The following is a 23,727-nucleotide window of genomic DNA, read 5'->3' on the forward strand; positions in this document are numbered from 1 at the left end:
CTCTCTTGGCTGTGCCCTGGCCATTTGTGGAGTCTGCTTCGGGTGACGTTTTTGCTCTCCCTGGCCTGGATTGGGTGGGTTCCTGGTTTGTGTCCCTGTGTCTCCTGCTTTGGTTGCCTCGGGCCTGGCCGCTGGCTGGTTCCTGTGCCCCGGGTTTCCTTCTCCCGGTGTGGCGGCCTTGGCTGCGGCTGTTCGGTGTTTCTGCTGGGGTTGGCTGCTTGTCTTTCCTGCCTTTGGCCTGGGCCTTCTGTGGATTTTCTGTGCCTCCGATTCCCTTTTGCCGCGGTTGTCGGCTGTTGGTGGGGGCCTTGCCTGGGTTCCTTGGCCCTTTTCTTCCTGGTTGTTGCTCTGGGTCGGTGCCTGTTTTCTTGTCTGATTCCTCCCTCTTCGGTCTTGGTGGCTCTGCTGGTGGCTTCCCCTGGTGTGTTGGAGTTGGCCCTTTGGTTGGTCACGTTTGTTTTTATCTTGCTTTGGCGTGCCTCTTCGGTCTCGTCTTCCTTCCCCTCGCCTTTTGGTGTGGTCGTTTCTGGGTTGCCCCGGCTGTGGGTCGCTTTCTTCCCTGCTTTGGGGGGGTTTGCTCTCCGTCTTGAACCTGCTGGTTCCTTTCTGGGCCTTGGCAGTGTCCTCCTGTGCAGCCTGCTCTCGTGTGCTCACGGGCGTTGGGCCAGGTTGGCCTGTTTTGTCCCTGGTGGGGCGGCTGCTTGGCGGTGCCTGGGGCAGTGGGTTTCTCCCTTGGTGTTTTTTTCTCCCTGGTCTTTTGTCCTTCCTGGCTGCGTTGCTCCCTAGGGGCGCTTCCGCTTCTCCGGGGCTCCCTTCCCCCGGTAGCACGGGGGGGGGGTTCTTTCTGCCCCGCTGGGTACTCCCTTGGGGCTTGGCTCTGGGTGCATGGTCTTCTTCGGGCTTGCCTTGGGGGTTCTTGTGCTTGTTTGCGGTCCTTTCTGGGTCGTCCCCCACTTGTTTTGGGGTCTTGGCTCTGTGGGCCTGGTTAGGGGCATGGCTGGTTGTGCTCCTGCCTGAGTTTTCTTGTGGGCTCCCTTCTGCTTCGGTTGGGTGCCATTTTGTTTCTCGGTCTGGTGCCCCTGTCTTTGGTGGGTGTCCAGAAGGCCGGGTTGTTTGCTTTGGTATTCTCCACTATGTTTAGGAATGGGACGAGGACAGGAGGGACCTGGGGGTAATGTCCTATTACCTACCGGTAATCTTCATTACTCCTGGTTCCGCTATCCTCGTCCCATTCCTAACACCCCTCCCTCCCTCCCTGGTGGCCAGCCTTCCGGTTGTTGGCTTGGTATTTGCAGGCTGCTTGCTGGGTTGGTACCGCTTATGTACTCCCAGCGGGAGGGAGTGGGTTTGGTATCCCAGCATGCTCCTGTTCTTTTTTTCTGTCGCAGAGATAGTGATCTCCACTATGTTTAGGAATGGGACGAGGACAACGGGACCAGGAGTAATGAAGATTACCGGTAAGTAATAGGACATCTACGAGTCCCTGGCTTCCCTCTCACTATTTCACTTTCCCGCTGTAAGACACCGGTGAGTGTAACCGAACCATGACTCCGAGCAGCACTCCCAGATCACGTAGAGGGGGAAAAGGAGGGAGGTAGTCATAGCGGGGCAGAGATGTGCATAACGCTATTGTCTCTCAAAGAGGTGTGGTCTTGAATTAAAAAAGCAATGTCACCTCCTATACAGGAGCTCACAGACAGGCATGGTCCCGCGAATAGAGTGCGCGGTGTTCGCAATTGTGAAAAACCAGGAACGGAGACAATGTCAATTATTCATCTGTAGTGGTTTGTGTATCAAACGTTTGGCAGCCCTTACAGACATCTACAGACAAGGTGGGCAAGTCTAGCAAGCTCAGACTCCAAGCGCTATTATCTGGCTACAACACGTGTGTAACTGGGTGCATTCGTTACTGGTCATGTAATGATGCATAAATAACTACGACAAGAAATAGTGGCATTCAAATTCAAAACAGTGTGTTTAGGCAAAGTTCAGAGCATTTAAGGTATAGGCAACCTCTACTCTCCTTTAATTTGTATCCGAAAATAGCTAGCTGACTTGTGGACACGATGGTTCTCTCTGCGCGGCTATAGGACACACACTTTCCCCAACCTTCCTAAATGCGCAACTGATGCAGCACACAATCTGCCCAGTACAGTAGCAGGGGGTGTAGCCCACGTCACCGCACATTCTGCATATACTGTGCTATCATAGTGATTTTACACAACTTCTCATCCCTTTTGCTAATTACTATGCTCCCAGAGTACACCACGTTGACCCCACCAGCAGCAGAGCTTACTAAAGATGGAAAGGTTTTGTATAAGCTTTCGGGGCAGAATTATCTCAATTAAAAACAGTATCTTGCAGACAGAATCAGAGGACACACCCTTGCTATAACCCCAACACTTTTGCTCTTCAAATTTTAAAATACCATTTGGCAACACTAGCTTAGAGGGCACTTAAGTGATGTCATCGTGTCTGAGACAAGGGAAAACACTTCAGAACTCAGAAAGCATGACTTGGCTATTAATAGTGTAGTAGGTGCTGTGACACGGGGGAGGGGTGACAGGAGTTCCGAAGGCCCATTGAACTCCATTTATAGCTGTCTATCCTTACCCAGCAAAGGAGCAGTGTGGGGTCCTTTTTTTTTCGAAACTTGCATTAGGGCATAAATCACACTAACTATGCCACTGTCAGGAAATTATACGGGTGGATTTATTATGACTTTTGAATTCACAGGTGTCAATTTCCATTTTATAATTTATTCTACTAATATTGCATTTTACTGATTGAATTGAAATTGCATTTATATAGTGCTTACTACCCTTGACCAGGTGCTGAAGTGCTGATATTGAAATTACAAATGCTTGTTTAAAATCAGATTATTAGGAGAAGCAGCACTGTAACAGATATTCGCATTCCCATACCACAGTCACAACTCTGCAGTTCTCCTCCAAACGGCGTGCTTGTGTTTTGTGCTAATCCTTTGGCCCTTTGAAGTGGTTCCTGCGAGCCTCGCCTACTCTGGGCAGGTATGATTTGCAGAAATGATGAAGAATGCGCTGTGTTAGCTTCACGAAACAGCTGTTGATGCAGCCATGGCCCCACCCCCGGCCCACCTCGAAGAGCGAGTCTGTGGGGGCTGGCCATCCCAACCGGGCTGCAGCTGACCTCTCAGGGGTCGTGTTGTTTGAAGAAAGCCCCGCTGCAAGCCAAACACCCGGCACGCAGTATCACAACATCTCCATTCACCAGAGTGAGAGGGAGCAACAGGCAGAGTGGGGCAGCCACAGGAGAAGTACGTAGGGTTCGCTAAAATACTATACTGGGCTTTATTGGCCTCAGATAGTTTTCTCCAATACAAAAATGTCGTCTCGCATAAATAAGAAATACTTAATCGAAAGCTCAGAGAATACACACTGCAGCAACTCCGCGGAACCGGTCTTCCAGCGCTGGGGTTATTTCTCATATTTACGGTAGTCCAGTCACGGCGCACGTCGGCGTTCACGAGAATACCATCATGTGAGTGTCAGTGGCAATACACAGCTGCGCTTTCTATTCATGCCTGATTGTGCCCCGGGAGGAACCGCAAAGTGAAGCACTCTAGTAGGTCCCTGCTTGTGCCCTAGGGGCACTATAAAGAGCACGCAATGTCGAACACGTTTGAAGTTTTTGAATATGACGTGCTTGCCTCAGGTAAAAAAAAAAAACAGGAGTGCGTGTGGGCGGGCGATAATAAAACACTAACAGCGGAAGTGGGGGGGCGGGAGAGAAGGCTCGGCCAGCGGGTGGGGTGGAAGGGTACCAAAGTAGTGCTCAGGAAACATGCAGTAAAGGGGCCATAGCCGTGGAAGGAGACATGGCCGTCATAAGGAGGGACTAGCAGCCTCTAAACCAATCAGAAGGCAGCCCTTCAAAAGGAAAAAGCCACAAGTCAATGAAAAAGTGGATGGAGGAGTGGTCAGGGCTTCCCTCACCTATAGTGTATACTGCATGCCTCGCAAAGCGAGCAGCGCGTGCGCTGCACTGCTAGGCGAGACCTAAAAATCAAAGTGGATTGAAGACAGGAGGGTTCTGGGGATAGCAGAAAAATATATTTCTGTTTATAAACACAGTTCAAAAATGGGGAATCTTCCATTAGAGAGTACACTTTACAATTAACTGTTCAGCTGTTGGCTGATCTCGTTCCCTATCATTAGTCTTCCTGACATCTGCTAAGGATTCACCCCCTGAAATAATCATACACAGTAGTCCTATGACGATCACTCTGCAGGTTGGTCACAACACAAGTGGTTCATGCCTACAGTAAAGCTTCCATCGTCTAAATGTTGGCTTCATCTTTCCTGCCGTCATTTGTAGCTTCTTTCCTAAAGTACCTCTCCTGTTACTAGTTGTTGTAAAATGCTGACAACTCTGGTTTAGGCAGCATTATATAAAAATGCTCAGCAAACAAAAATTATTTGTATGTCTGCTCAAGTCTTTGTTGAAGTAAGAGAGCTCATATGCCCAAAAAGGCCTGCAGGGAACTGGGATGGAGAAATAAATGGGGGCTCATTACGATGGCGGGCGGACAGGAGTACACCCGTCATCATTGCGGTGCTGGAGACCAGCCGCCAGTAAGGTGGCGGTCCAGCTAAGCGCATTATGATGCGCCCGCCACCATGGCGGGCGCATCCAAGGCCCTTAACATTGCGGACGGCGCTGCTGGCTGTTGCATAGTTTGCAATGGTTAAATGCCTTGTAGTGCATTCACCTGTGCTACGTGGCAGGCACCACGTGGTGCCTGCAACTTTGTGCAGGGAAATGCAGGGGGTACCATGGTTCCCCCCAGTGCACAACCAGCCTTCCCCCACACAGAGGGGGTCCACAACGGGCGCCCAAACCCCGCCAGCCTTTCTCCGCCATGGAAAGGCTGGCTGATGCCAGGATTGTAATCTGGTGGTCGGTGCCAGCTAGGCACTGCCACCATTTCCCGGGTACTGTCCGCTCTGCCAGGCAATCCCAATGATTGCCTGTGGCGGAAGCGTGGTGGGCGGTCTTTACGCCTGCCATGCTTGTGGAATGATTCACCCCACCATTGTAATGTGGTGGGGGGAATGGGCAATCAGATGGCATGCCACTGCACGGCTGGCGGTGGCGTGCCTCCCGCCATCCTAATGACCCCCTTATTTATTGTCTTCTTTTAGTCTTGCTTGAACAAAAGACGGTAACCTTACCTGCAGCAAAGGGAAGCAGGTCTCTTCATGGATTTGAGCAGGTGCTGGGTTTATTTTTCCTTAGGTCTAACTCCCAGGGCTACCTGGCTTCACTGTATAATACTACTTGCTTGAATTTGTTGGCATCATACTCACGTCAGTTCACCGGTGGACAACTTGCCCCGTCTATACTTTGTCATTCGGTAGCTGTAGTAGGCTGTCTCCAATACAAATGGATCTAACACCACAGTCTGAAATGCTGGATGGGAGGTAATGCAGTCCACGTCGTAGTCACTCATGTTCTTCAGCATGCGGTTGTGTTGACGGCAGCAGATATTCTCCGCTTGTGCTTCCATGTATTCACACTCGCCACAATAACACCTTCAAGAAAATATACAATAAAGCAATAACATCAGCACATAAGGATGATTATCTTCATCTCACAGGATGATGGGAAACATCATGTTAATAAGATAACATTGTAAATCTTTGCTTCATCAAAATGACTATTAGGTCTCTTAATATTTTATGCTCTTTGCATGACAGTTCCAGGTGCCAAGAAGGCTTACATGCTTTTTTGTATACCTAAAATGTCAAAATATATACGTAACACCTACTAGACCAGACCAATGTTCTGCCATGGGTGCCATTGATCGGCACTCGTGCATGTTTTGGGGCTTTGGACTTGTTTTTCATCCTTTGATCCAGCACAAAAGAAAAGCAGAAAAGGGGAAAAGGAAGAAGAGATGGATGAGATAGAGAAAGGCATTCGACTTGGTAATACATTTTCCTAAAGAAATTTCATCTGGCCAGAGTATCAAGTCATGAAAGCCAAGTTTCCACTGAGATAAACGCTTGGTGGAATTCAATGAATCTCTCAGGAGCCAATGAGTAGAAACAGGGGGATGATTTATCTTTCATCATCAAATCAGAGGTTCTTTGAGTTTGGTAAGTAAAGAGTTGGTCATATCTTAAAACCATACAGAGTGGACTATGGGCTAGGCTTTGAGAACATAAAGAGATGCAAAGACAAACCCTAAGTCAGCAAAGAATTAATAAGGTTTAGAGCAGATGAGAAGGCTACCTTGACACAATACACCCTTTATCAAGAACACTGGGTTATACTGAGCTGTAGTGGCTCTGATAGATGGTCAAGATTCATACAATATAATCAAGGCCAAAGATGTGAAATATTTGTTACCGCTGAAAACATCCAGATAATCCTGCATATTATTCCAGTTAAAACAAACAATATCCATCCTCAAATGATGTGATGAATGGAACATGAGCACCTTCACTCTTGCTTTGAGAAGTGGCATTGATGGTTCAGGATAGGCAGTGAAATCTGCCTTCAGTTTTCCTGCCTGCTGGTAAGGTTTCATGGACTGCGTTAGCGTATTCTTCCCTAACCTGAGTTCAGGCGTGTCAGTGGATGCATAAAGTTGAAACTAGAGACAACAGTCTGCCATTAGATGGTCTTTATTTCAGTTAACTAATTGCATAAAGTGTTACTTAGGGCCTGATTTAGACCTTGGCGGTACAACTGCTGTTCCGCCACGGCCGTCCCAACTACTCCATCAGCCTGACGGAGGTCTGCCCGCCACATTTAGATGTTGCAGCAATGGAACGGAGACCACCATGGCGGTGATCTTCTCTGCAGGCTAACAGTACTCCGTCGCAATCAGGATAGATGCTTTTGCTGAGCAGATTTAGATGTTCCTGTTGTGCTGGCAGCATCCTGGCATTGGTGACGGAGTGAGGCCATGGTATTGTGGAGACAGGTGAGTACTACTTATTATTTTCTCAATACACATATGTTGTGAATCTGTCAATATGTATATGTAGGTAATGAGTACTGCCCATATTTTTCCATATAGCATTGCACACCAAGAACATACACATACCACTGAATGTACACCCACACCCACTACAAAAGCCTATCTCAGATCCCAGCGACAACGGGGTGGCTGAGCGTCGTGGATAAGTCACAGCACCATAGGATGGACCTGGCATTCATGACGGAATCAGCGGTGGGACGCCCAAAAAAGGTGAGTTTCCACGTTTTTTTCTTCCATTCCACCAACTCCAGCTTGGAGGTTTCCCCGCCACAGCTGCCTTGACGGAAAGCTGCATCTTAATCTAGACAGTGGAAATCTCGGTGGGACTCCCTCCGACAGCAGCTTCTGCCTCTGACACCACTAATGCGGGAGAAAGATTCTGGTGGAGCTAGCGGGAGTGCAGCAGTTTTTCCTCCAGTGACCAGCCAACTTAAAAATTGAGCGTGGAGACCGCCAAGGTGCGGGCGGGAAGACTGCCAAAAAAGTGATGGTGGGACCAGACCTGCCAAGATCTAAATCAGGCCCTTAGTTTAACCAATCCAACAGGAACTTTGTTCTATCCTGCTCTCCCTGGAGTTCTTGTGTCACCATTATCATCAATGTCATAAACCATTCCTACCAGAATCACCCAGGGTAAAAACAGCAAACTGGTGTAGAATAAATAAGGGAATGGAGGAATTATGCCACAATCACTATTTAAAATATTTGAATTTCATAGCAATCTATGTAATTTTCAATCAATCAATCATAACACTTGTAAAGTGCACTACACACCCGTGAGGGTCTCAAGGCGCCGGGGGAGTGGGGGGGTCCTGCTAGTGATAATCGAAGAGCCAGGTCTTGAGGAGTCTGCTGAAGGCCAGTAGGTCCTGTGTCTGTCGTTGGTTGGTGGGGAGGGTGTTTCAGGTCTTGGTGGCGAGGTGGGAGAAGGATCTGCCACCGTTGGTCGTTCCTCGTATGCGGGGGACTGTGGAGAGGCTGGCGGAGCGGAGCTGGCGGGTGGGGGTGTAGAAGTTGAGTTGAGTGTTGAGGTATGCTGGGCCGGTCTTATGGAGAGCTTTGTGTGCGTGGACGAGGAGCTTGAAGGTCATCCTCTTGTTGACAGGGAGCCAGTGCAGGTCTCTCAGGTGGGGTGTGATGTGGCTGCAGCGGGGCATGTCGAGGATCAGATGTGCTAACGCGTTCTGGATGCGTTGTAATCGCCTCAGGAGCTTGGCCGACGTTCCTGCGTAGAGGCCGTTTCCGTAGGCCAGCTTGCTGGTGACGAGGGCCTGGGTGACTGTTCTTCTTGTCTCGGTGGGGATCCACTTGAAGATCCGGCGGAGCATTCGGAGGGTGTTGAAGCAGGATGAGGATACGGCGTTGACCTGCTTGGTCATGGAGAGGGTGGAGTCGAGGATGACCCCCAGGTTGCGTGCGTGGTCGGTGGGTGTCGGGGCTGTTCCTAGGGTTGAGGGCCACTAGGAGTCATCCCAGGCTGAGGGGGTGGAGCCGAGGGTGAGAACCTCGGTCTTGTCCGAGTTCAGCTTCAGTCGGCTGTTCCTCATCCATTCGGAGATGGCCTTCATTCCTTCGTGGAGGTTGGTCTTGGCGGTGTGAGGGTCTTTTGGGAGGGATATGATCAGCTGGGTGTCGTCGGCGTGGGAGATGATGTTGAGGTCGTGCTGTCGGGCGACATGGGCGAGGGGTGCCATGTAGATGTTGAACAGCGTCGGGCTGAGGGCAGAGCCCTGGGGTATGCCGCAGATGATTTTGGTGGCCATGGAGCAGAAGGGGGGAGGAGAACGCTCTGAGTTCTGCCGGAGAGGAAGGATGTTGTCCAGTCCGGGGCCTTCTCTTGGATCCCGGCGTTGTGTAGGCGTGTGCGTAGTGTGTGGTGGCAGGCCGTGTCAAAGGCGGCTAACAGGTCCAGGAGGATAATGGCTGCTGCTTTTCGGTTGTCAAGAAGGGTCCTGATGTCATCCGTGGCGGCGATGAGGGCGGTCTCGGTGCTGTGGTTGCTGCGGAACCCGGACTGGGATGGGTCCAGGATGTGGTTCTCCTCGAGGAAGCAGTCAGTTGTTTGTTGACGATTTTCTCGGTGACCTTCGACAGAAACGGGAGCAGGGAGATGGGTCAGAAGTTCTTGAGGTCCTTGGGGTCCGCCTTAGGTTTCGTGAGTAGGGCGTTGATCTCGGCATGCTTCCAGCTTTCTGGGAAGGTTGTTGTCTCGAAGGAGGTGTTGATTACTTTCCGAAGGTGGGTGCGATGGCTGTGCTGGCTTTCTTGAAGATGTGGTGGGAGCATGGGTCCAGTGGTGATCCGGAGTGGATGGTGTTCATGGTCCCGCTGGTTTCCTCTACATTGACGCCGGTCCAGGAGAGCAGGTGGTTGGTGAAGGTGGTGGTCTTGGGGGCGGTGGTTGTCGGGGCAATCATGGCGTTGAAGCTGTCGTGGATGTTGGCCATCTTGCGGTGGAAGAAGGTGGCCAGTGAATCGCACAGGTCTTGCGAAGGCGGTATATCATTGGTGTTGGAGCTGGGGTTGGACAGTTCCTTCACGATGTTGAAGAGCTCTTTGCTGTTGTTTGCGTTGTTCTCCAGACGGTTTTTGAAGAAGGTCCTCTTGGCGGTTCTGATGAGTTGATGGTGTCTGAGGGTGGCATCCTTGTGGGATGCGTAGCTGTCCAGTGTTCGTTCGGAGAGCCAGTTCTTCTCCAGTTTTCGGCAGGTTCGTTTGGAGGCCTGGAGGTCATCGGTGAACCAGGTGGCTTTCTTGCTGGTGTGGTTGTTGGAGGGTGTCTTGAGCGATGCAAGAGTGTTGGCGCAGTCGTTGATCCACTGTCTAAGGTTGAGGGCAACGGTGTTGGGGTCGGCGGGGTCGGTAGGTGGGCTCTGGGCGAGGGTGTTGGTTAGCTGGTCTTCTGTGACCTTGCTCCAGCAGCGTCGGGGCATTTTTTGGGTGCGGTGGTGCGTGGTGGGCTTCCTGAAGGTGAAGTGGACGCAGTGGTGGTCAGTCCAGTGGGGTTCGGTGGTGTGGTCGAAGGGGACGTGGGGGCTTGCGGTGAAGATTGGGTCTAGCGGGTGGCCGGCGGCATGGGTTGGAGTTGTCAGGAGCTGTCTAAGTCCGAGGTTGTCGATCAGGGTGGTGGAGTTTGTGTTGTTGTTGTTCTCTAGGTGGAAGTTCAGGTCCCCGAGGAGGATGTAGTCTGTGGAGGCGAGGGCGTGTATGCTAATGAAGTCGACGATGGAGTCGCTGAACTGTGGTAGTGGTCCGGGGGGTCTGTAGACGAGGGTTCCTCTGAGGGTGGTGTTGGCGTCGGTGTGGATCTGGAAGTGCATGTGTTCGGCGGTGCTGAGGGTGTCGTCGGTGTTGGTCGAGACTCTGAGAGTGTTTCTGTGGACTATGGCGATTCCTCCTCCAATGCCGTTGGTACGGTCCCTGCGGGTGATCTTGTAGTCTTCCGGGATGGCTATGGCGATGTCGGGGGCTGAGGTCGGGTTCAGCCAGGTCTCCGTCAGGAAGGCGACATCTGGGGAGGTAGAGTCGAGAAGGTACCAGAGTTCGACGGCGTGTTTGCGGGCGGAGCGGGTGTTGAGGAGGAGGCATCTGAGGTAGTTGGGTTCTTTTGTTGGAGGTTTGGTGGGCCAGATGCTGGTGAAGCTGCAGTTCCGGCAGGAGAAGGGTCCGTGGGTGCGCTTCCGGGAGGCCCGGAAGCAGGTGTGTATTCGCCCGGGGTTGAGTGCGTCGAAGGTGTTGGCATCGTAGCGGAGTCGGGCGTCGTGGCGTTCGCGGGGGCCACGGGATCTGGCGCTGGGCGCTGGCCAGGCGCGGACGGGTGCAGACGGGCTTGCCTTAAGGACAGGGCAGCAGGGGTCGCAGCGGCGGGAGCCGGGGATAGGAGGGGGCGGCGAGGGAGAGCAGAGGTCAGGGGGACAGCGGGAGAGCAAAACGCCTATACAGTTATACAGCAATACAAATACACGGTGCAATACAGCAACAAAAAAGAACCAACGATGATAAGAGCCTAAGCGGGCTTCGAACCCTGGCAGGAGCTGGCTGGGAGCACTGGCGTTGAACAGGAGGAGCTGAGCGGTGCGTGGAGGGACCTGCCAGGATTGCCTGTGCTATTCACAAATGAGGTGAGGTGAATCAATAATCATGCAGTGGGATAGTGCTTAGATGCTAAGGCAATACGATGCTCAGTGAAACTGTCCTCTGATTTGCTGATAATGTAATGATGAATCTGCACTTTTAGTCATTTCATGTGCAAGAATAATGTAAAAAAGAAAACTTTGGTTTGGGGGTGAGCCAGAAGGATTTTCTTGAAGACTTAGGGGCCGATTACGATGGCGGGCGGACAAAGTCCACCTGCCATCGTGGTGCAAAAGGGACCGTCCGCCATAGGGGTGGCGGTCCCGCAAAACAAATTAGGATGCGCCTGCCACACTGGCGGGCGCATCCTGTATGTTTACAATGTGGCGGGTGGCAGCACCCGCCACAATGTAAAAATACATGTTTCACATTTGCATGTACAACGTGGCAGGCACCGTGCGGTGCCTGCCACCTTGCACATACAAATGTAGGGGGTACCATAGGTACCCCCCACATGCAGCACCCCACCCCCGAAGGCATTTTCCACCTGTCTTTTTGAAGCAGAAACTCCGCCGCAAACGAGAGGCATCCAAATACCCACGGCGGTGACTGCACGGCACGCCTCCATTGACCCCTGTACCTGGTCCCGCAAGGCAGGCGATACAGACCCGCCTTGCGGGACCACGACGGACGGTCTTTCCGTCCGCCGCAGTACCTTTTCCCTTCCCACCGCCATCCTAATATGGCGGCGGGAATTTTAAGGGTGATGGCGGTGAATCTGCGACCGCCGGGCCTCACCGCCGGCCCGGCGGTCATGAATTCACCACCATCGTAATCGGCCCCTTAGATTCTGCTATGGATGCTATCTCTGTTTATTTTATTGCTCACTTGTGATTTGAATATTTTTGATTTTGCATTTCTCTGTAATACCCTATTTGGTGAGTGTCTTCGTGATATTGACTCTGTGTTGCATTTCATTGGAATTGTTGTAATAACATTTTAAACCAGAAATGAACGTGTCCATGGGAAATGTAACTGGTGCTCATGTAAAGTGCTCAAGTACCTTCAGGTCAAGTTTGCGTTTTTTTAGCATTCACAAATCGGAAAGGGTCCAAGGTGTAATGGCCAGGGCTGCCGACTTTGGAACTGGGGAACCGGTTTGTTGACTCAACATCCTGTGATTCTGGGAAATCATTTCTATTTCCCTGCCTAAAAAAATAACAGAAATAAACTTGTCGTTGGGCAATGTAACTGGTGCCTATGTAAGGTACTCTAGTAGCTTTAGGTCAAGTAAGCACTACATACAAAAACAGAAGGAAAAAAATCCCTTTCCGTGAATGAGTCAACACCCCAACTTGGAGAGTTAACTTTTATTTATTTATTTTTTATTTATTTTTTTTATTTTTTTTAAAAAGTTTTAAGCAGAAATAGGGCAAAGAAGCAGAAAGTGCCAATGATAGTCAATGGTTGCGGTAGAGCAGGTCCTAGGCGCATTTTGATGCTGACCGCGATAGATCGCAGATCCGAAATACTAACCAGGTTTGTCCTGGTCAAGTTTTTACCTTCTGACTTTAGTCCTTTAAGTCTCAAACCACTACAGGATTGCACTTCTAGAGCCCCAGGACCTCAGGACAGACACTAAGAGACTCACAGGGTGGCAAACAGAGTCCAGTCCAGGTCTGGTTGCCATTGGTCAGCTGGGCCATTGCTGTAAAAGGCCTGTTGTAGCTGGTTGCGTCTCTGTGGATTTAACAGGAGGTCAGACTTATGACCCTTCAAGGCCACTTCTTTGTCCTTGGTACAAGAGGGAGAGCAGGTGCAGTCTTCTAGGCTCTTCTCGGGTCTCAGACAACAGGTTTAGTCCTCTTCTGATTTTCCACAGATCCAGGAATGTTCTGAAACGTGTGCATGGAGGTGCCACATTTATGCTTGGCCCAAGCTATTGGATGGGAATGACTCCTGGAGGCACCCTAACCAATGGGATATAGGTTCCTGGAGCTAACCCTACCCATTTCGGACATTTTCAAGATAGCACCTCAAAAGAATCCCTAGAAACTCTTCGTAGTAAGCACACCAATTACAAATGCCACATCCTTAAACCAAAGCAGAATTTTTTGGAAGAGAAATCACGATGGCTAGAAACAAACCCAAAGAACTATATGACATTGTCAGGAAATGTACCTCCCCTCAGCTTCTGCTCAATCTTCCTAGCAAAAATGAAACTTGTGACAATCTCTCCAACATCTTCTCCAACTAGAATGGCAAAATTGAGCTATATATCCCAAAAGCTGCGCTCTTGCTTTCTTCTGAAGGACTGCACTGCAAATCTAAAGAATCTGTAACTTCGAACTGCTTACCAAACCTGCACTAGCAATCACAATCTCAGCCATCAAACCATTGTTTCATTTTGCTGATGTCATCCCGGCCAAACCCATCAAAAACATTGCTGCACCTCTAATCGCTTTTCTCACTCTAATAATCAACCCCTCCCTAAGCAAAGTTTTAGTGCCTAACGGCCTTGAAGCGGGCCAGATCACCCCACTTCCTAAGGAACCAGATATGAACCCCACTGGACTTCGCTCTATCTACAATCTCCATTTCCTAGCCAAACTACTGGAAAGCAGAATGCCTCACCAGCTTAACAACTACATTGTAAACAACAAGCTCTTTGATGATCTTCAATGGGGCTTCAGAACCAGCTGCTGCACTGATACTACTATGCAAAAAAAATCGAAGACTCTCTTTGCATTATAAACAATGGAGACTCCTGTTTTCTAGTTCTATTAGATTTATCCTCAACATTTGACACAGTCAATCATGCTTCCCTTCTAAGAATCCTAGAAGATGGAACGGGTATCAAATGTACTGTGCTGAACTGGTTTGAATCCTACCTATCCAATCACTCACAACAGGTCAATATCTCAAAATCTCTCTTCTTTTTTTTTTTTTTTTATTTAGAAATTTTTATTGGTATACAAAAGAAGGTCGTACAAAAATATATATATACAGATATAGGTACACAAATGGCGGTCATTTCTATTGTTCTCCCTCCACTGGAGAAGAAAGGAGAAAAGAAGAAAGGAGAGGAGGAGAAAAAAGGGGGGGGGGGGGGGTACGCACGTAGTTGTCCTTGATTGTCCTTTATTGGGTCGTCCTCAGGAGCTCGTCGAGCGGGTCCCACATGTGCAGCTTGGCTTTGTGTTCTTTCGAGAAGGTGCCTGTAATGTTGTCGGCTCCTCTCAGGAAGGTAATCCAGTTGATCCATGTTTTAAAGCTTGCTTTGGCTGTGTTTTTCCAGTTCGTTAGGATCATTTTGAGGGCTGCTGTGAGAAGTAGGTCTAGGAGTTCTCTCTCTTCTTTACTTTTTAGGTTCGCTGTTAGGTGCTCAGTCGCCAGGCTGACGAAGCTGATCTCCAGATGTGTTTTGAGCATATCGTTCAGGAAAGTGTTGATTTGTGCCCAGAACTTCCTGACTTTCACGCAGGTGAAGATAAGGCAGGAGACCTAAGTCCGGAGCTCCCGACCCCAAGTTCAAACGAGCGGCGCGCACTACAGCCCAACGGAGAGAAACTGAGCCAAACCCCGGAAAAAGTGTGAGGGAACCAAACGGGCACCCTACGAGAGGCTCCGCGACCAAAAAGAGCCAAGAATAAGGCGGCGGCGGGGGAGAAGGTGAGCGGCCAGGGGGGAAGAGGAGCGACCCCAAGATGGCGGCTTGAGTCAGAAGACCGGGAAGACAGCGAGCCACACAAAAGACGGTGAGCCGATCCACCTAGAGCGCAACACCGACCGCCCAACACCCCCGCCCCCCCCGCCTGCCTCAGGAGGAAGGGAGAGAGAGGCAGTCACGGCGTGCGGGGACCGAGCAAGTGAGTACCGGCTCAGCGGAGCAGCGTGCGCAGGTCAGCGCAAGGAACGAACTGGCAGCTCCCCCCGCGCCCTCACAATTCTGAATCCTGATGAGGCGGCAGTAACATACCGCGGCAGAGGGGCCGACAGCCGCTTCGGTAGCAGGGGAGACAACAACAACAACAAGGCGGCCATCTTGGTAGAGGGGGAAGGAGCAGGGGCGGCCATCTTGCTAAAACCACAAGTACATTACAGCGACAAACGGCGATAAACGGCCCTACAACACAGCGCGAGTGGGTCAGAGCGGCAAACTTGCACTCTCTCCGACGCAGCGGAGAGCCAAGGGGCGACCAGTCTCAGCCACACAATTCTATCGGGGGGCCAGGCCGCAGCTGCAGAAAAGACAAAACAAGGCGGCCATCTTGGTAGAGAGGGAGTGAGCGGGGGCGGCCATCTTGCTAGAGCCAAAGCACCTCACGGCGGAAATGCTCCTGGCATTACACGACCCGACAACACAGTGCAAGCAGGTCAGAGCGGCAATCCCGCGCTTCCCCAACGCAGCAGAGAACTGAGGGGCAATCAGTCACGCAAGTGAGCACCGGCTGAACGGAGCAGCGCGCGCAGGTCAGCGCAAGGAACTGGCAGCTCCCCCCACGCCCTCACAATTCTGAAGGCTGACGAGGCGGCAGTAACATACCGCGGCAGAGGGGGCCGACAGCCGCTTCGGTAGCAGGGGAGACAACAACAACAACAAGGCGGCCATTCTGGTAGAGGGGGAAGGAGCAGGGGCGGCCATCTTGCTAAAGCCACAGGTACATTACGGCGACAAACGGCGACAAACGGCCCGACAACACAGCGCAAGTGGGTCAGGGCGGCAAACCTGCACACTTTTCCGACGCAGCGGAGAACTAAGGGGCGACCAACCTCAGCCACTCAATTCTATCGAAGGGCCAGGCCGCAGCTGCAACGGCAGCAGAAAAGACAAAAACAAGGCGGCCATCTTGGTAGAGAAGGAGTGAGCGGGGGCGGCCATCTTGCTATAAGCCAAAAGCACCTCACGGCGAAAATTCTCCTGGCATTAGACGACCCGACAACACAGTGCAAGCAGGTCAGAGCGGTAAGCCCGCACTTCTCCAACGAAGCAGAAAACTGAGGGGCAATTGTCACGCACCAGGCACGCACACAACAGGGGAGGAGGCAGGGAGCCATCGATAAGGCCACTGATAAGACGGCCACCTCGGCCATCTCAGCCATCTCGGCAGAAGAAGGAAGCAAGGGGGAGACCATCTAGCGGTCGCACCCCCGAAGCGGGACTGAGGCCGAAGCGAGGCAGACGAAGGCAGCAGGAAGGAGCAGGGCGCAAGCTCGTGGGGCAAATCGCGCCCTCATACAATATTGCCGAGGTACAATCCGTGAACTCTCAGACTGTACCGCCGCAGAGCGACTGCCTAGGAGGTGACAAACAAGCCTGAGCAGACGGCGGCGAGAGCTGGAGCAAATAATAGTAGAGGGGACACGGCCAGAGCAAAGAACAGCGCAGAAGGCTGGCGGAGCTTAGGACTAAAACCAGAGTGGTCAGGTGGCCACCCAGGTTCAGAGACGACCCTATAACGCCGATTTGCACCTCGAGGGGCAAGGAGGGAGAAAGAGGAGACAAAGCCGCAAAAAGACAGCCGCTAACAGAAGGGAGGCTCAGTCTCAACCAGGCCAAAAGAGGAACAGAAGCCATGGCAGGCAGGGACGGGAAACAAGGGGCCAATGACTTGAAGAAAAGCAAGAATGAGACACCGCCCTCACCGGGCAAAGAACGAAACAATCAGGGGGATGGCACCATAACGCTGGACATGCTCCTGAAGAAAATAACGGAGGGGAACGAGCTGGCAAAAGCCACGAAAAAAACAGTAGACAGCATCCAGATGGAGCTAATAGCAATCAGAGCCGAGCAAAGCAGAGCCAATGGAAGAATTGACGAGGCAGAGAAGCGAATAGGTGCGCTAGAAGACAACGCAAACATAACACATAAGGACATGGGGCTGGTGATAAAGAGAACAACGGCACTACAGAAGGCCGTAGCGGAGCAGGAGGACAGGAGTCGCAAGGGGAACATAAGACTCTTGGGAGTACCCGAGGAGGAAGAAGATACACCAGGAGCATGTGCCCTCATGCTGGAGGCCCTAATACCAAAAATAACGGGACTTACTTTCGACAAACCGCTGGAGATCACCAAAGCGTACCGCATACCAGCCAGGAAGCAAATGAACAGCAACGCCCCCAGACCCATAATATGCAGACCACTAAGAGAAAATCAAACAGAGGCGATATTTGCGGTAGCCCGGAAGGGCCGCCCGATGATGATAAACGGGAGCAAAGTAACCATCACCCAGGACTTCTCCAAACTAACAGTCGAGGTGAGGAAAGGCTTCCTAGCCCAAAGGGAAAATTTGCGGAAAAAGAACATTGCTTTTACATTTGCAGGCCCGTCCAGGATGAGAGTGACAGATAGACACGGAAGCAGAATCTTCGATGACCCCAACGACCTGCACCGATACCTACGAGACCCGGAACCAGAGGAGATGGAGCTGCCGAGCCCGGGGGCAAAGAGAAGGGAGAGTTAACTTTTAAATGTGGCAAATTAATATCCACCTTCATACTGTTTTACTACTAAAACTATATAGCACCCGAACAATAATGTGTAGAAATTGGAGTTCTGTGAATATTTATCTTTTGCTTTGAAACTTGTTGTCATGGGTGTAAATTGGTGATATCTCTGTCACGACCTTGCAAAGGCAAAGAACGGACATGCAAGCAGATATCTCGGCGCATTACTCTGTCATTTACAGAATAGTGGCAACAGCTAGGGCCAGCAAGGGGAGTGCCGGGGGCAGGGGCTGGGTGAGAGGATGGGGATTGATGGTGGTGTCAGGGCGGTCGCTTTCCGCCAAAATGAATTGTATATGCGTTGTTAGTTTTACTTGCACATCTTTCGTGCACACCGTTGTATCATTTTTTTTGTTTGTACGCCAGTTTCTGTTGCGAGTCATGTGTGTAATTCGTATACTCTGAAGTCCTTATGTAAGTAATTGGTTCTATTGTGAAGCGCTTTGACACCTACAGGTATTGCACGCGCTACATAAAAACGCATTCATAAATTAAACAGCAAACAAACCGTGGAGGAGCTCGGGTGTGAGATGGGGGTAAAACATGTATCGACATTTGGGAACAGTGGCGGGCGCCATCCTTACCCCTCTCGGCTTCCTTGCCGCCCCTTTGATCTCTCTGTGAAAAGAGTGTCAATAGATGCCATAAACTATCTGCTGATGCTGAGGCCTCCAAGACCCTCACAAATGTCCTGCTCTGGACAGTTTCCTGCGCACCGATGGTGTGCTTTGTGTAATGCCCAGCAGAAGTCAGCATTCTAGTGCTGAAGCCTGTAACTATACTGAACACCCACCCACCACTGATGTCACTGGTCAGGTGACACAGAAGTAATAAAAGAGGCCGAGCCCACGTGCTCTGGGCCAGTTGCACCAGACCTCCAGTGTGTCCTGCGTCAGTGCATGTGTGCCTGCCAGCATGAGGGCCTAGGGCCCACCACAGCCTCTTTACAATGGCGACGAGGCGGTAACGCGATGCCACGCGTGCCAGCCATAACAAAAACATTGTGAAGGAAAAAGGAAAGGGGAGCTGCCTACTGCAAATAAGGCACACCCCCTGGGAAGAAAGCAGCCGGCCGCCGCGAGGCCCACGAGGCGTGTGAAGAGCCCCGGGCCTGGAGAAGAAGGAGGTGCCGTGGTGGTGCCCCGAAGCAAACGCGGACCGGCCAGAGCCCACCTGTACCGGCCGCCACTGACCCCCGACACGAAGAGGCCATGCGGTGCCCACCCGCGAGACTGTAAGGCCCGGAGAGTGGAGGTGAGCCCGGATGCCGAGAAAGGCCGAGGGGGCCGCACTAGCATGAAGCGACCCTCTGTCTAATGTGATGCACCGAAGCGGAGCACACCCGCATGGTCAGGTGCCCCGCCGGGCGTAATGCGGCCGAAAAATAGACTTTGAAATGAAAGCAGGACCAGCGGAGCCCACCCGCGGCCTGCCTGCAGCGTCTGTTGTCCCCCGCCGCGCCGCGTGTGACGAGAGGCGGCCGTGGCGAAGGTGAAGGATATTGAATTAAAACAGCGCCAGCGGAGCCCACCCGCGGCCTGCCTGAAGTGTCCCCTGTCCCCCGCCCAGCGCGGCGTGTGAGGTGAAGAGCTGCCGCGGGCGGGGGAAAGTGAAAGTAATTAAGCGGAGCCTACCCGCTGGGATCGCCAACCTCGCACCACCGGTGAAAGCGCCAGGCCTTAGGAGCGTAAAAAGGGAAGTGTCCAGCATCCCCTCCCCGCCGCACAGTGTGTGTTAAATGTGGCGGCGGGGCGGAGAATTTGAAAAGAAAGCACCCGCAGCGTGAGGGGAGCTGCCGGGCGCCAAGAGCAGCAAAGCGGTAATCTGTCTGCGGCCGGAGGGAGTGAGCCGTCCCAAGCGCTACTAAACCCCAAGAACCGAAAAGGGAAGAGGCAAGACACCGTGTACGGCTAGCGCCGAAAAGGCATTAGACAGAGCGGCCCGCGGCCGCTAAACAAGAGAACTGTGCCCCCCCCCCTGCCCGCGCGAGGACGGTGACAGGCTGCCGCGGGCAGAGAGGAAGGAGACAAAGTGCTGGATGTGGCCGCAGGGAGGGAAAAGAAATGTACACCCACCTCTTAGGTCCCCAGCAGGAGTGAAGCGCCAGCAGCGGGAACCAAGCTGCTGGGACCGATCCGGACACGGAAGGCACTGAACATGCATGTGCCCTCCTGCATGGCCCCCAGCGAAGAAACAAGAGACTCACCGGGGAAAGAAGGAAGCCGTCCAGCGGTGGCAGAGAGGCAGCATCAAGCCTGTGGGCTTATTTCCTCCTCAAATGAGCCCCCGCAGCAGGAGTGAAGCTCCTGGGGCCGATCAGAGCTCTGCCGGGTTCCAGAAGAAACAGCAGAGCCATCTAGTGGCCACGGTGCTCTAGTGCAGCCCAGGGGAAAGAAAACCAACAAGCACTGGCAGAGGAAAAGAAAACAGAATACTAGGGCTTAGTGGAGACTGTCAAGCAGGACAGCAGACTCCCCGCAGAGGACCCCCAGCAGCGAAGCGCCCGTACAGCCACGCAAGTCAGCAACACAGTGCCTGCGGGGGGCAGCTCCACAAGCGTGTTTGTGAGAAGAGTCAGCAACGCCAGAGAGCGCAAGGAAGACGCCCAGAGACGGATAGAGAATCACCTGCTGGCAGGTGGATACTCCCAAGAAGAGAGGAACGCGCCACGTCAAAGGAAGGTTGCAACTGATCACGCAGCGGGAAGCAAATGACAGCACGCAGGTGTGCCAGAACGAGACAGGGACGTCTCCCAGTCACAAGGAGGATCTAGAGTGGGACACGATCAGGAGCTGCGCAAGTGAAAAGACAGGGACAGTAGTCAAGCGCAAGAAAGCACCAGAAGTGCCCAAAGTGCTCAAAGAAGAGAGCGAGGAACGAAGGTCAGCACTGCAACGCCAGAAGCGCAGGAACTCTCCAGAAAGCGCAAGAAAGACACCAGGAGACAGCGCAGGAAAACGCAGGAACTCTCCAGAAAGCACAAGGAAGACGCCAGGAGACAGCGCAGGTACTCTCCAGAAAGCGCGAGGAAGACGCCAGGAGACCGCGCAGGAATGCGACAGGAGTGCAAGAATTCCACACCCCGCACGACAGGACCGCGCAGCACTGCGCCGGAACGTGCCAGGAGAATCAGGAATCAGGCGCGCCAAAGTGACGCTACACAGCGACGCGCCAACGCCAAGACACCGGGACGGTGAATAGCGACCAGGAAAAAAATAGCACAGCATGACGACTCATGCCGAAGGTGAAAGCCGACCACCCAGCATGGTCGCCAAGGAAAGAAAAGAAGCAATTGAGAAGATAGCGACAACCGGTCCAGTCACTAGAAGAAATGACCAATGTCAGAGCCATGCCCAGAACAGAGAGAAACAGGTGGAGTGCACGCTACCTGGAGAAGACTGGCTGGGAAGGGAATGGCCCCTGCTTTCATCTCTTCTCTGCTAAAAGGATATGTTCCCACCAGACAGCTCCGATCATCCTCCCAATCCCTTCTACAGGTCCCTCGCTTTAAGAGGAAAAAATGGGGAGGGTCCAATTTCTCAGTTTTGGCTCCCATTTTTTGGAATTCCCTCCCAGACCATCTACGAGCGACCAAACACTACTCCCTCTTTCGCAAGGGCCTGAAAACTTTTTTGTTTGTTCAAGCTTTCCCACAGTAACTCTCCTTCTTTACTTTTTTGCCTCTCATGCCTCCTAAAGCGCCAAGAAACCGTCTGGTGTACGCTGCGCTATATAAATATTTTAAATTCAAATTTAAGGCAGTACAGTGACCAGATCACGTCGCAAGAAGGAACAGGGAGAAGGGTGTGACGCCAAAATGAAAAGGAAGAAGGAACAGTAGAAAAGGTCGCGACGCTAACCCTGGAAGTGAGTGACAAGAAGACAGTGTCCTAGGACTAGGACAAGACCAGGATGACACGTGCAGAGTGCGCGCACTGCATGGAGAAGCTTGGCCAGAGAAGATGAAGAAAAGGGGACCAGGGTACGTCGTGAGAAGAGGAGAAGAGAAGAAGGAAGATCGGAGTGGCACACCGCCACCCAGGAAAGGAAGAAAGGAGAATTCGGAATGGCACGCTGCCACTGCAAGAAGAAGCCGCCCCTGCGGAAAGAAGCAAGGTGACAAGCACTGGATCACCTGAGTGCAAGGGAAGACCAGCCTGGCAAGAGCACCGGCAGCGGCACCGGCAGCGCAGACCAAAGACAACCACCTACGAGCCATCCATCCACATGGCGATCGCAGGAGAGAGCAAGCTAGATGGTTGGCGACATCTACCTCTGGGGTTGAGCGGAAGATTGGATGGCGAGACTACTCAGGACTCCGGAAGCTGAGGACCTGACCACCTCGCACCAGCCCGTGGCAAACCAGAATCAGAGGCCTCGAGGGACTCTGGTGGCAGCAAGTCCCGCACGGGAGACAGGTCTACCGATGCACGTCTGCAGGACCCAAGAGGATGAAAGCCTCGCGAGCAATGAAGAGAGTCGACAACTCAACCTTCAGGTGGAACTAGGACACGACGGTGAGGCTCGTGGAGCGCCTCCTTGGTGGAAAGTGGCCGGGCCGCAAGGGTGCAAAAAGTGTGGGTGGTATAACTGGACACGGACGGCTTGCTGCGGATTGGCAGGGGGGGTTGGCCACGCCATGTCGGTGTTTGGCCTGTCAGCGGGTCGTGTTTTCTGCCACGTCCCTGTGATTTCTGCGTTTCTCTGCGGCCACGCACAGTTACATCACGCGCAAGTCCAAAAGCTGGTACCGAGATGGGTTTCCTGTCATGGGTAGCTAGTCCTTTTGGGGGAAAAACCTGGGAAATGATCAGGCGTAGGCAACTTTAGACGGAAATAACTTTGAGGTGATTCAGGATTCTTCAACCACTTAGGGCCCTGTAGGACTTGCCCACCTTTTAGTGAAAGTTCTCCCAATGCTTTGCTTCCGCCGTGGATCATTTACCTGGCTTAGAGTGGCCAATCTAGATGCTTGGGTATTTTGCCGCTGCTGATCAGTGTCAAGGTATAAGTGTTCCCGATGGGAAGTGTAATGGTAATTGGAGGGCCATGTTTGCTAGGTTTGCCTTACTAGTAAAGTCCCTTGTGAGGTGCACGGGGGGTGCCAGGGCTAGTAAGTCGAGGGTGCGTGGAGAAGGGAACTCAAGGCTGCAGTGTAGGAGCTGCGCACAGTTTGCTAACTCGGCGCGGGTTCCGGACAATTGCAACCACTTGTCAGGCCTGCCCCCCCCTTCTTTCATACACTTTGGGCACCCTTATGGTTGGTCCCGGGTAATCCCTGGGCAGGGTGGAGTGTGGGTAAGGGGAAGGACAGGTGCTACGGTGTGTGTAAGGTCCTGACTGTGCAAAAAACACTCCAATTGGGTTTTCAATGCTGGAAGGCCATTCTGCCTATAGGATAGAGTGGGGGAGGCCGGGCTGAGGTTTTGACACAGGGAGGGGTTGAGATGTCTCCTGGCTCTCTAACGGGAAAGAAATCTTACTTCTGCAGCAGTACGCTGTATTGACGTAATTTATTGGTTTACAGTTATATAGGGTGACACGCTAAGTGCGTTCCCTGAGCAGAAAGGACATATTCATTACATTTGGTAGGCACGGGCGATTGATTGATTTGCTCAGAGGCACTGGGCCGTGGGCTGATGCTGAGACTCGACCCGCTTCCTGAGCTCCAAAGTTAGTAGCTCTCTAGCCATTGCGCCACAACTACTCGCACAGGTGCCACGGCATTTTTCCATAGTACATACCACAAGGACATGGTGTTGTGGATGCATGTAGTATATCTATCTTATCCATCCAAAAACTTTTGACAAAGCCAATAGTCGTGGCTGGTTGTAGGTAAGGTTAATTGTATGATATAAGGTAGCGGAGCGCATTGCCGGTTTGAGCGTCTCGCGCGCTCGCGTCTCATTCTCAATTTTAAAACTGTTTGTTAGCTAATGGTCCTCGGGGCTGTCCGTTTTTAAATACCCCTCTTACCAGCATTTTAATTTGTGCCCCCACCGCCGCTTGGCGGGCTTGGTTCCCGGGTGTTCGCCATCTTTGCCTGGGCAGGGGAGGTTCCATTCGCCAGCGCGTGACTGCGCATGAGCTGCGACGGGACGCCTACTTAAGGCGAG

The 23,727-nt window shown here is 52.2% G+C and overlaps 1 protein-coding gene across 1 annotated transcript in view; it reads right to left on the reverse strand.

Moving 5' to 3' along the window:
• LOC144769543 (uncharacterized) overlaps positions 1 to 23,727 on the reverse strand; it is a 100,364-nt gene that overhangs the window by 71,843 nt on the left and 4,794 nt on the right. The window contains exon 2 of the mRNA XM_078653692.1: positions 5,349 to 5,573. Within this exon, the coding sequence (XP_078509818.1) occupies positions 5,349 to 5,573 (225 nt within the window). The remainder of the gene's footprint in view (positions 1 to 5,348; positions 5,574 to 23,727) is intronic.

Source organism: Lissotriton helveticus, chromosome 7, assembly GCF_964261635.1.
Source record: "Lissotriton helveticus chromosome 7, aLisHel1.1, whole genome shotgun sequence".
NCBI classification, from domain to species: Eukaryota; Metazoa; Chordata; class Amphibia; order Caudata; family Salamandridae; genus Lissotriton; species Lissotriton helveticus.